Below are 15278 nucleotides of genomic sequence, written 5' to 3' on the forward strand. Positions count from 1 at the left end.
GTCCTAAGCCCGTCCCTAAATACCCTAATTAAATCAGAGCGACATGTTGGTGCCAGCCTACAACCCAACATCTAGGTCATATGCTCCACCAGCCCCCCCTAACTAGGTCCTCGCTTTGGCAGATGGCAGAATGTCAGTGGTATGTTGTCTTTCCTTCATGGGATTCAAAAGTTTTTCTTGCATCACCAAGTTGCTACACTCACTGTACAATGATACAGAAAGGGCAATGAATATGTATAGAACTAACTCCATTACTCATCCGCACCATATACTAAATAAATAGATTTTCTTTATAATTTGATGAATCTGTATTTCCGTATGGCATTGAAAAGAGAAAAAAAGAATCCTGATGACCTTGTACATCCATTTAGTCTGCCTTTTATTTTTAATTCTTGCATGGTTTTTCATGTTTCCTTTACATTTCACATGAATCTTTATATTGTAATTCTGTGACATTTTTAACCCCTTAAGGACCAGGCTGTTTTGTACCTTAAGGACCAGACACTTTTAAGGGATTTTACCCATGTGGTGGTTTTACTGCCCTATTTTTTTCCTTCAGCTATCAAAATTATTTTTGCTGCTATTTTTCCCCCATGATATATAGGGTGATTTTTTTAATGGCTTTTTTCACTGCCTTTTCTTCCGTATTTTTAGTTTTTTGAGAGTAAACGGCTTTAAAAAAATGTTTTTTTTGTTAGGATTTATAGTTGCTGTTTTTTTTTCCTTTTTTTTTTAAATTAGTATATTTATGCTAAAGTAAAGTATGGGAATGGGTTACTCATTTTGTTTCGAACGTTTTGTTATATAATTTGTGTAGTTTTGGATTACAGGTTGCATGCGGTGACGTTTTTTTTTTATTATACACTTTTTCACTGTAGCTGGGGCATCCATAGGAGCCCCAGATACAGGGAAAAAATATCCCCCTGTAGTGACAATGGTCACTGGCAGAGCTTATCAGGGTCTTCTAGGATCTTGCAGGTCTGCTGTAACAAGGGGCATCCGGCGGTCACATGCTTGTCGGGTCACATAGTGGAAGAAATACTTCCACTTTCACTTTTCAGTACATAGCGCTCATTGAGCACTATGTACCTGGGAAAGGAGAAGGCAGAATTTGGTAAAAACTGCTTCTCCCTTGTCCTCCGGGTTCTCAGCTGTGAATAACAGCTGAGAACTCTACCTGCTCTTGCTTGATTGTAGGAGCAGAGGCTTTAATCTTCTGCTGTATTTTTGCTATCAGTGGGGATTAACGTCCAGGACTAAGTGCTGTATATATATTTACCACGCCTGGTCCTTAAGGAGTTTATGGTCACCCTAATTCTTGGGTGCATTGCCTAAACGTCTTAATGTATTTAAGGGCACAAACTTTTCAGACAACTTATGCTCATGTAATAGCCAGCATGTATCTCATCAATCCTATAATATACTTTCATTAACAATTTTTGTTGTTTTGCTACTCAAAATCAAGTTTAAAGTGGCTGCCATTAGGGTCTACCTTCTATGCCCTCTGCAATCCATTGCCTGTTGTTAGGTATTTAGCTTTTGTACTTACTAGGACAATGAGATGTTTTCTCAGCTATGGGAAAGAGGCTATCTTCACAGGCTGCTCATTGCACTAACAGGCAGATTGTAAGGTCGCTACTCTTGTCTGCTGCCCTCGTGCAGTTCCAGGCAGCTGCAAGCGTCCCTCTGCTCTCTCTGTCTGCTTTCATCCAGTACTGAGAAGGTTAACCAGCTCTCTGGCTCTCAGCTCACCTGTGGGGTTAAATAGGTGTTACTATTCTATTTAAGGTGATCTGTGGCACTTCCTCTGGGCCTCAGAATTGTTGTGTGTTGGTGTGTGTTCTTACACTCAGCTTTCCTTGGTCATCTTCTTCTGTCTTAGTTATGTCTGTATTTCTGTATTTAAGTTCTGTCTGTGCTGTCTTAGTTCTGCCCTGCCCTCTGAGTTCTGTTGTATTCCTGAGTTTGTGTCCGGATTCTATTTATGCTGTCTGAGCTCTGCATCTGTGTTTGTTTGTTTTTTGTTAGTTCCCATTTCTGTCTATAGTTTGCCCCTGTCCTTTCCTGCATCTGTGTGCTCCTCTGTCTACTGCCAGTCCCTGAGTTTACTACCTCATCAGGGATAGTTAGATCCGAGGTTCTAGCGCAGGACTGCCCTTATCAGGGTGATCGCCTTGCTGGAAGGTAGGGGCTTTGCATTCCCTCTGCATCCATGGGTCAGTCACTCCTTTCCCGGCATCAATCCTCCTATCTGAGGAGTCAGCTGCCAACCACACCAGGACCTGTCTAGGCCTGGTTGGTTAGTCCAGTGGATCCACATTCCCACTCCGTAACACTGATAGATCTGTTTATACGGTGTCTGCAATCCACAATCTCTGTCTCTCCTGCTTTTATATTATGAGTGTGTGCATGTTGTATTGAGTTTACTAACTATTTGGCCAGGATATCAACGAATGCCCATCTCCTACATTCATCTTGGAATAGCAGAGGCAGTGGCGTTACTATAGGGAATGCGGTTGCACCCGGGCCCAGGAGCCCTAGGGGGCCCATAAAGCCTCTCCTCTTCATATAGAGAGCCCAGTACTATGAATAAAGCATTATAGCTTCAGATTTTGCATTGGGACCCAGAAGCTTCAAGGTACGCCTATGAGCAGAGGGATGGACATTCAAATACTGCTCTGTGTCTGACTGGACCAGAAACAGAACAGAGCAAAGCATCAATGGAAGTGAGGGAAAGGAAGTACAGGACAGGGAAATGCTTGCAGAATGCTGGAGTTACTACATCCCCCCCCCCAAAAAAGTGAATAGCAAAAAGCAGAGCAGCAGGAAATGGGGAAGACCATCTGAAAATGAGAACTTAAAAACATGAAACAGGGTGCAAACCACAGCAAATGAGAGGGTAAGGAGAACCTGGTGTATTTTAGACAACTTATTCAAACCTCTGGTGCTCTTTAAGGTGATCACTGCTGCCATTAGGGTATTGGTAGGGGATGGTGAGTTCCAAAACAAAACCAGTAACGTCTTTCTTTAAATTCAGCACTTTTTGATCTTTACTCTACCCATTATTATATATTATTTTTTTTTATTTCATATGTTTTTGCCACATCTGCTCTTTTCAATGCAGTCTTGATACATTGGACACAAATAGTTGCAGCTTAGTACCACAGATTTGCTCCAACCATTCAACACATTATTTTCCTTAACAAATTGGGCTTGAAAACACAAAGTTGCATAGCAGAAATTTGTGAGAAGGTTCAATTACAACCACATGACTGACATTATAGAATAGTAGAGTTGGAAGGGACCTCCAGGGTCATCTGGTCCAACCCCTCGCTCAGTCCAGGATTCACTAAATCATCCCAGACAGATATTTGTCCAGCTTTTGTTTCAACACTTCCATTGCAGGAGAACTCACCACCTCCCGTGGTAACCTGTTCCACTCATTAATCACCCTCAACTTGCACTAGGCATCTGACTGCACCTTGCGGCTCAGAGTTATGCCTGTCCATAGTAAATGGTGAGAGCATGCACCTATGTTTTATAAATTTACATAGATTATAGTGTGCTTGGATTACTGAACATCCACTAGACATTTTTTCTATGCAATGATTACAGAAGATTCTCCATAAATTAATTGATTTTTACTTACCCCGTGGTTGTAGTACATACTGTGATATAATGTGATATTAATATGTCAGCATAATAGATTTCTAGTCTGAAAATCTCCCATGCTTCAGGCAGATACAGTACATAGATGTTTACTGCTAACACAAGTGTTTTCAATACTTAATGAGAACATAGAAATTATTATTTTAAAGCTACATTCAGGTTGTACAGTTTCTATGGAATCTTTTGAAGGTAACATTTATTCTACCTTTTCACAGTTGTGTAGAATAGGCTCCATTATAAAATCTAATCACAACATCTCATATATATGGCTGAGATTAATGTATATTGTTAATAATAAAATGCTGGTAAATAAAGGGATTTCACATGATCGTATCAATGGTATTAGTGTTCTTGCTATTTTGTCATGTAGTTGATTTATACCTACATTATTTCATTTCTTCTAGATTGATTCAGAATTGTTTATTATTGTATGCAGGAGACATAGGTCTAGACAGTTATTTTTTATGAAATGCATACAGTATGTTTAGTTGAATACACAATTTATTTATAAAGGCATCTATAAAGCAATGCACACACAAAGCACCCATTGTAAGCTATCATAGGCATTTCCAGGATAGGCCATCAATATGTGCTCAGTGAGGATTAGACTCCTAGCACCACAGAGCCCCTATAGTCTGCTAATTGGGGGGATCGCAGGGGTCGAATCCCTATTGATCACACTTTGATGGCCCAACAAAAGGAAGGCATAAGGGCTCCTTCACACGGACGCTCAATTTTCAGCCGCCCACGTCGAGGCCGCATGGCGATTAAACCTACCCTCCAACTTTCCGCCCCTTGACGGTAAAGGGAGGGGGTGAGGCGGGAGTTAGTGTGTTAAACTCCCGCCCCCTCCCTTTGCTGGCATCCGGCAAGGGGTGGAGAGGGAGTTTAGCAGAGCTGCTGCTTAACTCCCCCCCACCTCCCTTTTCCGGCAGCTCTAATAGGCTCCCATAGGAGTCTATGGGACAGATCGGTGTATTGCAGCAAAAGATAGGTCCAGACCTATCTTTTCAGTCAGCGTAAAAGCAGCTGACCGGAATGTGCACCATGTGCAGTATCTTTTCCAGCCAAACCAAAAAATCGTCCATCTGAACAAGTGTATTGGAATCCAATGCTTCAGATTGTCAGAATTTTCGGCCAGCGTTTTATTGTGGCAAAATAGTCGCAATAAAACACTCATGTGAAGCAGCCCTTAGAGCTCAGAAATTTCAGGAAAACACTATAGTTGCCATGTTTCAGTAAGAAGGCTACTTTACTGCAATACCCAACATACTGCAGCTCTGACCATATCCATGAGTACTACAAATTAGATCAATTAAATTGAATGGCGTTAAGGTGCAATATGTGATCAATGAGAATCTAAACCTAGGACCCCTTTCTTTTGTTGACTGTTGGGCACCCAATGATCAAAACCCCATCAGTTTGATAGAGGAAACTCTTTTAATACAACATATCACAATGGTCTAAAACATGTGACTCCTTTTGGTTGCCACATTTTATGTGAGATGAAGTCAGGACATCTCATGCAGCTGATTCCGAGAGAGGGCAGGCACAGGCTGAAAGACGTGAAAAATATGGGGTTTCTGGGTCGCTAGACATGCGAGACAACACAACTGATGGTGGTAGAAATTGGCTAGAGGCTAGAATCTTTCCCTTGATCTGTACTGATGGACCTGCCATGGAGTGTCTACCCTGAAAAGGGCAACCCTACAGTTGGAACCTAAATTGCTTCCCAGTAAGTCCCTAGTTGTATTATATAGGAGAGGGAAAATATGTGGACAGGGTGAAACTGAAAGACACACAAACAAACTGAGGTCCGGGTTCAAGAGTGACAATAGACAGTAGTGGACAGAGATCTGTCTATGATCTGAAGTCCAAAGTCCGCAAAAGGAAAGCACAAAAAGAAACAGTCAGTAGCACTTAAGAAAATACACCTAACCACTGAGCAGGATCGGTATCCAAATGTATTACCGGCATCATCTGCAAAGAGGAACCAGAATAAATATCTTAAGTGATCCCCTGATAGGCTGAGACTATAGACAGTCCAACAACAGACGGGAGATGTTTCTCCCTTGGCATCCACCGCATTATGACTCTGTGCATGTGACAACAAGTGCACTACATGGTCTGGTGTTAATGCCACACCAGACCTGCACCAGTGTCTAATCCCCAGTGGCGCCAGGACACTCCCACTTTCCACAATAATCATTATCCAAAGTAAGGTAGACTCTAAGACTACAGAGAAATAACAGTCAATATTTGCTGGCTTTAACAAAATATTCGATTATTAGGGATAAGATGGATACAGAAGCAGAGGTTATACTATTACTGTTCCTAGAATCCCATGATCCTGCTTTGAGCCCTGAGGAAAGTTTGCATTTCTCTATATACGTATTATAAGCATTTACAAAATAAGAATTCCTAAAAACCATAAATACTGGCCAGTTTAATTACTAACATTTAGACAAAAGATTTTACCTTGACATTAAATAGTTCGTAAATAGTCTGACTCTTCCAACTCCGCCTTCAGACCTAGGCTGCACTGCATCGCTCAAGACAAAGCTGCTTCTTCAAGGTGCTTGCTTGTCAGGCCATAGATCATAGGGATCTGGTAATTGATGTGTCAGGTAGGAAACATTGTTACATTCTACTAGTTATTTGTTGGATCATTGCTCCCTTGTTATGCGAAGCTGTAACGCTACACAGATACGTTTTCTACAGGAAATAATAAACAACATAGAAACTCTGCATCTAGCTAATTAGTAATGATTATATCCCATATCCTCCTATACCCAAAGAAGAGCACAACACCTTATTATACGAACTACCGCCACCATCATTAGACTAGCAGAATCCAAACAGAGAACCTACAGCCTTACAGCATCCTGGAATATCATTGTTTTTAACCTAGAATACCCTTCTTTAATAATTATAGAATTCCTATATAACCCGCAGATTTATACTGTAGGCACGTTGTAATTCCACGGTCTTCCCCTGCAATACCATCAGAAGTCTGAAGCTGTAGTAAATGAGCAGTTACACATTACAATTTCTAGTTGATTTTTGCAATATCGCAGCAAAGTCCTGCAGTTTTTGCTCTAATTTTCACTGGGGTTGTGCAAAGATCACAGCAATAACCATAATATGACCACTAATGTACTCTTACTAGGTGCCTGTCACTATCTGGGAGCAGCTTCAGTTAGTGACAAGGCTTAGGGCGGCCGCACACGGGCTTATTTGCACAGGCAACTTTCACATGCGCAATACCCAGCGAATAGAGCCCACTGATTTTAATGGTTTTATTCTCATGGTTCTTTTTTTTGTGCGCACATTTTGCTTGCAAGAAAAAAGTTCCGTGCTCTATTTTTGTGGACATTTGCACACCAAAAGGTACCCACAGGGGTCTATGGGGGCACAGATGTATGCGGGGGTATGCACAAAACACTGCACATACACCAGCACTTCGTAAGTTTAATTAGCCTTTTAAATCGGGGTGGAGGTGATTTACGCCTGCCTGTATGAACAAGCGGTGCCTGTGCAAATACGCGCAGGCATGGACGCAAAAAGCACTCGTTCACTGCGCAAATATGTGCAGCCACCCTAAGTGTTACAATCAAGTATTTCAGTAATTTTGCAGCCAAAGTTGTGGCAGAATCACAGCAAAAAATGTATCTGATCGTGTAAATAGACCCTTAGGCCGGCTTCACATGGGTGTATTTGTGCATGCAATACACAGAAAAAAGAATCCATTGATTTTCATAAGTTTGTTCACATTTCTGTATTTTTCATGCATTTTGGTTGCACAAAAAAGAAAAATAGAACATGTTCTATTCTTCTACGTATTTGCGTACCAAAGGTCTCCATAAAAGGTCCCCAAATGCATGCGCAATATGCAAGGAGATGCGTGAAACACTGTGTAACTGCACAGGAAAAGAACACATCTGGAACTCATTAAGACTAATTAGCCATTTTAATCGATGCATCTAGGTTTTCTGTATGCAAATCAACATGCCTTCCGATCGCAAAAAGTACTGTAAAATACGACAATGTGTGCACAAAAAATCATAGCGCATCCCACAGAAACGCTACGCTAAGGTGTGTGCAAATACGCATACACCCGTCTGAGGCCGACCTTGGCCTACCTTCACACACTCAGTAAATGCTGCAGAATTTCTGCAGTGGATTTCTACAGAATTTCCACAGTATTTACAGTACATGGATGATATTTAAAATATATCACCCACGTGGGTCAGAAAATTTCTGCACAGAATCCGCAGCGTATTTAACCAACTGCTGATTCTAAATCCACAGCAGATCTAGCATACTGAGGATTTCAATCTGTGAAATACAAAGATTGAAACAGTCACCCAATCCCCAACAAAATGCACACTATTTAGGGGCGGATTTGCCCACTGTGGATTTGCTGTATATTCGCTGTGGATTTTCCACTGCCCACCAAAAAAAATTGGCAAGTGTGAAGACACCGTTAGGTTGGTTTCACACATTCAACTGTAGTCTTGATGCAGTTTTTTAAGCCAAGGCCAGAAATGGGTCCAGCAGGAAGGAGAAGTGTACTGTAAGACCTTCCTCTGTATTTCCCATTCCCTTTGAATTTATTGCAGACTTTGGTTAAAAAAAATGCCTCATGAAAAACTGCCACAAAATCTGCAGATTTTTTCCAAATATATTGCGCATGAAAACATTCCTAAACTCCATCTGTGCGCAGTTTAACATGCCTTGCAGTCATCTATTTAGTTTTATTGGGGAGATTCAATAAGCAGCTTCCAACAGCTTGTGGCGAAAAAAGTCACACATTTTTGCACATGGTTATTTTGCAACTTTTTAAAATTTTTATACCATCCTCGCCACTTTTTAGAACACTGAGTGAGACTTGGCGATAGGGGTGGGGCAGCACACAGTACATCTGGTTTACTGTATTCTACACCAGAAACTATAGCAGAAATTTATGCTAGCTATTAGTTGTTGTAGACTACAGATTGTGGGGCAAGGACAGCCCAAGGTTTGCCATATGTGTAAGAGGTTTGTGTCTCTTTACACATTCGGAACATTTTCTAACAGCATACATTTCATTAAGACCTTGGTGAGAAATGCTGGTCTTAGTAAATGTGCCCTCACGCATTCGAGAATTCCTTGGCTTCTACAGCTGGTGAAAGTAATTGGTCACAAGCACCACAGTTACCAAAGACCCACCCAGTTCTTCATACTGCAACAGCCAGGTCCTCTCACAGGGTATCACAGAGAAACCCTCCAAAGTATAACAACTGGTGTATAGATACAATAGCCAGGAGGTTCAGTAAGTAGAGATGTTTGTCTAGTTTTCCACAAACTCTTCCATGTGTATCATGCACTATGAGTCATCGTGATAAACTGTGCTCCCTTTTTAAAATGATGTTCCCCATTATTTTCTTCATTTTTGTGTGCACATGTTTGTGCAATTTCATTTCCAGTAAACCAGTTTAGAAATTCCAGGCGGTAAGTGCAATATCGACGACGGCTGCTGGATATTCTGCAGCAAGCAGTGAATACAGATAAAAGACAAGGTCATTTAGTAGAGATCAACAATCAGTAAATTCTGCTCAGATGGGTAGACATCGGTCTTAGCTGAGTTTTTTCTGCTTTTTATATCACAAACATAAAAAAACACCAAAATGGCCAAATTTCATAGGAAGCTATATAAAGAGGTTCTCTGGAACTTTTACTATTGATGATCTATCCAAAGGATCGGTCATCAATAGTTGATTGGGGTCTGCTACTCAGGATCCTTGCTGATCACACGACCCACTGTCTGGCCTGCATTAGAGCGGTTTTGTACAATAAGCACAGCTCCCATTGAATTTGATGGGAGCTGTGCCTATAGTACCAAACTGGGCCACTGCAATGTTGACAGCGCTACCTGCTTCTAGCACTGTCCACACTGACAATGGGCCAGGTGGTCAGCTGATTAGCAGGGATTTTGAGCGGCAGACCCCCACCAATTAACTATTGATGACCTATCCTGTTGATAAGTCATGAATAGTAAAAGTCCCAGAAAACCCCTTCAACATATTAGTATACCTTTTCAACTAGAAATAAAAGTAGATAATCTGGAGGAAAGACCAGAAATAAATATTGCCTTCAGCAAAAAGTCCCATGAGCCAAAGCAAGCATGGCAATCATTGTGACAAATCCCCACATTACTCTATTTAAAGGGTGAGTTTTGTTTGTTTGCTAAATTTTTTAGAAATCTTTATATACACTTCATAGAACTAGTTTACCAAACTTCACCAAGCATTTATACATAAGACAGGTCCAGTGGTTGTAGGGTTCTACAGGGTTGGAAAAGTATGGCTGCATTCTTTCAAACAAAGCGTCACACCTGTTCATAGTTTGTGAATGGTGTTTTGCAGCTCCATGGAAGTGAATGGGGCTGAGCTGTAACACCACAAACAACCTGTGGGCAGGGGTGCTGTTTATTTTATTAGTTAATTAACAATACACTATTTTTGTTTGCAGTCAGAAAAGGTCCGATGGGCTCAGTCGGTTGCTTTATACCGTAAGCAAGAGCAAACACTGTGCGGAGATGTCCTGCTCACAGCTGCCTTTATCTCTTATGCTGGTTCATTCTCCAAGAAGTATCGTCATGAACTTGTAGAACATTTGTGGATGCCGTACTTACGAACTCAGAAAGTGAGGATGTGTTTTGTTGTGGCGCATTTTCTAAATTGCTTAATTAGATTGTCTAGGAATATGACATGAATGAAAAATATTAAAGCTGCTATACTAAAAATAAAACTATTCTATGCAGGTCCCTACAGTGTTACACCTAATGTTCATAATGCTTTGAAACAACATGCTTGATTCATTTTCCCTCCAACATGTGCCATAGTGGAAATAACGGTAGACCCCCATGTACATTAGGTAGTCTGCCAACCCTATGTGTTTGGCCAACACTTACCTCATTTAGCATAGAAGCATAGTTTAAGATGAAAATACATGGGTCACCCATCCAGTTAGGGCCCATTATCCTGCAATGTTGATCCAGAGGAAGACAAAAAACTGCATGGTTACCTTAATTCTCATAATTCCAAACCAAGTGTCGGCTTGTTCTCATATAGCAGTTAGAGTGTTTGCCTTACATCAACTTTCTCAAAGATCAGGAACAAGAAATATTATATGTTCTATACTTTTAGATTTTGATTCGGAAGGAACATTTTAACTAGAAACTCAAAATTGATTTATCAGTACATTGATGTTTTCAATTACAGTGGTGCTTTCTCAGCTTCCTTCATGAGATCTTTGATAGGGGGCTATGCATGTTTAGTTGATGGTTACAAACCATTTATGCTCATTTAATCTATTGCCTGTTTTTAGGTTCCTATTCCAATGACAGAAGGTCTTGATCCCATATGTATGTTGACTGATGATGCAACTATTGCAGAATGGAACAACGAGGGACTGCCTAGCGATAAAATGTCTATTCAGAATGGTACTATAATGTCAAACTGTGAACGATGGCCACTAATGATTGACCCCCAACTTCAAGGCATCAAGTGGATTAAAAGCAGATATGGGTCCAGGCTGAAAGTCATTCATCTAGGCCAGAAAGGGTAATAACATCCTATATAACATTCAATAAAGAAAATGAATAAGAATTCACATTCAAACCTAAATGTATGTTGTGCTCTGTTCTTATAGATCTATACTTTACCTAGTCCTACAAGTTCACTGAATTAGGGTAACCTTTGATTTTGCCCTGTCTGTAAACCCTACATACAAACCCTCACTACCTTCTGCCATCGCAACTCAAAAATATCTCTCGGATATGACCCTTCCTTAAACTCAAGTCAACAAAAATGCTAGAGCATTGCACTCATCATCTTCCTTCTAAATTACTTTAACATCCTCCTCTGTGGCGTCCCATCCAACACTCTTGCACCCCTAAAAATCCATCCTCAACTCTGCTGCCTGGCTAATCAACTATCCCTCATTATTCCTCTGCTTTTTCTCTCTGCCAATCCCTTCATGGGCTGCCCATTGCAAAGTGAATTCTCTTTGAAACATCAACAATAGCTTAGAAGGCTGTCCACAACCTGCCCCTTCCATATATCTCTGACCAAATTTTTCAATGCCTCTGCATATGTAGTCTCTGGTCTTTACAAGACCTTCTCTGCTCTCCTAATCTCTGCTCCTGGCACAACTGTTTCCATGATTTCTCCCACATGTCCTCCATACTCTGGAAATCACTACTCTTACACATTAAGCTCTCACCCAGCAGCGGCATAGCTAAAAACTCATGGGTCCTGGTGCAAAGTTCAGCCTGGGCCCTACCTCCTAATGTCCTCAGGATAGGTCATCAATAGTGGATCAGCAGCAGAATTCAGTGGGAGCTGTGTCTGCACTACCAACCATGGGCCATTGCAGTGTTGACAGCACTCTCGTATTCCAGCACTGACAGAGGGCGGATAAACAGCTGTCCATCAGGGATCCTGAGAGGCAGACTCCTGCTAATCAACTATTGATCCTGAAAATAGATAATCAATAGTAAAAGTTCCAGTAGCTTTTTAATAAATAGTTTAGAATGATATTTTTGGTTTAATGTCTTCTACAGCTATGTGGATATCATAGAACAAGCAGTTGTGACTGGTGACCCAGTTGTGATAGAAATCTTGGAAGAATCTATTGACCCTGTGATTGACCCATTACTTGGACGACATACACTTAAAAGAGGAAGGTAATAATAATTTTCTTATAAACCACTAATATGTCTACATAAAATTTGTGTCTTTATGGGGGTCATTGTCTCACAATCACATCCATGACAGAAGTTTGTAGATACATATGAAGCAGATTAGCCACAGTGAGTGGATCATAGATGACCTGCATTCTCATGGGTAATTAGCAAATGCACTTCTATTTATGATGGGATTAATGTAACTAATACATCCTTAAGGGAGAATGATGCATGTTGTTGAACATGCTGAAGTAGGCAAGTCCCATTTGATTAATATATCAGTTTCTTTTAACCTTGAGTAGGTCACAGTATTCTCAATGGGCTCTAAAATAGCATTGCGAATGGCAGTGAGCACTGGTTGAACATGTACCTATTGCTTCCTACATTTGTGTAATGTTATATTACAAAATATTCATTCGAATGAGATTTCTCACCTTGAGCAATTTTTCATGAACATTTTTTGGGGGTATAAACAAGCCTAACAAGGGTATTTATCTTTGAATGACTCTGAAGGCTGGAGCAAACACTGTGCCCGCAGCACAATCCAGAGCACTTCAATAGTGGGGCAACCTATGCATAGTCACTTGGAACCAGGATCTATGGATCGACCTTGGATGCTGTCATGTCTCTCCTTTAAGATTCAGAATGCTGGAGCGTCATCGATGGCTGTGACCAATGATATTGACTGTTGCATAGAAGTGAATGGGAGGTCACATAACAAGCCAATTATCTGTTAGCATAAAGAGAAAAAACTACTAGAGTAAATAAGTATATACTGTATCCTAAAAAGGAAGAGTATGCATGAGGGGTCAATTTGATTAAAGTGTGATATACAGATCAGATCAGAAGGATTACATAAAGTTATATTAAGAAAATGAACTTCTAAATATTTATAATATTGTTGTTTATGTCCCTTGAAAACTTTTCACACAATCCAATATCATGCGCTGCACTTTCACATTAGTACGGGTTTATTCTGCTCATTGCCTTCAGTTAATCAGCAGTATACCCTTTGCTAACCTACCTAGCTATATTGCTTTGTTGTTTCAGACCTCTGGTCTAGTTAATATTGCTGCTAGTCAGTGTGCTCTGGTGTGAATTATCCTGCTTGTCTACCTGTGTTTATGACCCGGCCTGTTTTGGACTCTTGATTTTGGATTTCTGCTTGTTGTGTCTTGTTGTCCTCCCAGGTCTGATCCTGCTCTGTGTGCCTGACTTTGTATCCTGTACTTCCTTGGCTTTGGTGTTTTCCTCTAACTACTCAGTACTGACCCTTGGCTTGTTCTCTGGCACCCTCCTGGTCCTCGGTCTTCCCGTCTGCTCAGTGGTTTGCGGTCGCTCTGTGGACATGACAAGGGGGCTCTTTTGACCCAAATCCAACCCCCATGAGGTGGGTGAGGAAGACCTGGAAGCCTAAAGACTCTACTAAGCAGAGCACTTAGTCACACCACTGCAGACTATTTAGGTTGGACCTGTATCATTATACTGAATGAATGAGCAGTGGTTTGAAAAGTCTTGCATGGTCATTTCCATCGGGACGACCCTCACAGCAAGAAAGAAACTCCATGTTCCTGTTAAGTGGGTGGCAGTATTGCTGCTTAACCGTGGTCCTCTTGATGTCACCATCAATCGAGATCAACTATAAACAATTTATTTTTTAAATTCATATTGGTTTATAATCCTTTAGATCGTACAGGACCTAACAATCCTAAAAAACTGTTGGCCATTGTAAGGCTCTGCTCATACTTGCATCATGGTTTTATGTTTTTAATAGAAACCACGGTGCATAGCCCGTTATCATCGGCCTCCTACGGACCCCATTGAACATAGCCTAAATGAGCCTTAACATGATCTGTGCGGAAAAGCATAGGTACTCCTTGAAGAATTACTTTATAATCCTCAGAAAACACTTTTTTATGATACACTAGAAACACTAGATTTCTGTTTTGATTACCACAAATTTACTAATTATTTGCATGAGCCTCTTTTATCTGCTACAATGCACAATCTATCTGTGTGTCTGTGTACAGTTTTTCAACATCAGCCTACTTCTTCTGATCACAAAATCATAATTATTTTATGGGGTTAAAAACAACCCCTTTAATAACAGAAATCGGCCTGAGAATCAGCTGGCCCTCAACATGGTAATTCTATATATCACCCAATATGCAGATGAAGCAAATTTTACTTTAATTAGGTTAGCGTGGCACAGAAAGTTATCTTACCCCGATTTTACATCTGCGTTGGAATCTCCAGCCAGAGATTCCTTCAACGTTCCGGCTGCAAATACTGGAAGAAAAAGGTTTGCATGCAGCGCTTTTTCTTCCGTCTCAAAACCAGGCAGCTGAGCGGAAAGTGGGCTGACCCCACTATAGTCAATGGAGTCCGCCCAGCGGTGTTCGGTTCCGTCCACAGATGGAACTGTTCAGCCGCAGGGATTCCCCATCCCTACTCCACGAACGGAGCAGGAAAGCGGAATCCCTAGTTTCAGATGTGAAACAAAACTTAACCCATTAAAAAGCTATTGTTCACTTTTCTTAAGGCAACCAAATGAATTGTAAGGCAGGTCAAAGTGTAAATAAACCACGCTGATAGTACGGCACACCGTGAAATAACGTCACCTCAAGCTAAGGGAAAATACATCTGTACGATCTACTTTCGCATAAAATTCCAGCCCTATCAATGATAGAAATATCCTGCAGAATAAATCTTCGAGCTCCAAACTTCCATAAATATTATCTTAAGCATCTTAATGCGGGCTAATGTGCTACATATAAGCTGTCAATCTCCTTGTCCGCCAGGATCTGCAACCTCTCTAATCACTGTAAATGTATTTTTCTTCTAATTATATCATGGAAGATTCCATCAGGCGCTGTTT

The 15278-nt window shown here is 40.8% G+C and overlaps 1 protein-coding gene across 1 annotated transcript in view; it reads left to right on the plus strand.

The window, feature by feature from the left end:
- Window positions 1–15278, plus strand: part of LOC136577882 (dynein axonemal heavy chain 11-like) — a 386682-nt gene that overhangs the window by 288021 nt on the left and 83383 nt on the right. Inside the window, exons 56-58 of the mRNA XM_066577801.1 lie at window positions 10183–10356; window positions 11041–11276; window positions 12278–12400. Of these exons, the coding sequence (XP_066433898.1) occupies window positions 10183–10356; window positions 11041–11276; window positions 12278–12400 (533 nt within the window). The remainder of the gene's footprint in view (window positions 1–10182; window positions 10357–11040; window positions 11277–12277; window positions 12401–15278) is intronic.

The sequence above is a fragment of the Eleutherodactylus coqui genome, chromosome 8, assembly GCF_035609145.1.
Source record: "Eleutherodactylus coqui strain aEleCoq1 chromosome 8, aEleCoq1.hap1, whole genome shotgun sequence".
In the NCBI taxonomy this organism is placed as follows: Eukaryota; Metazoa; Chordata; class Amphibia; order Anura; family Eleutherodactylidae; genus Eleutherodactylus; species Eleutherodactylus coqui.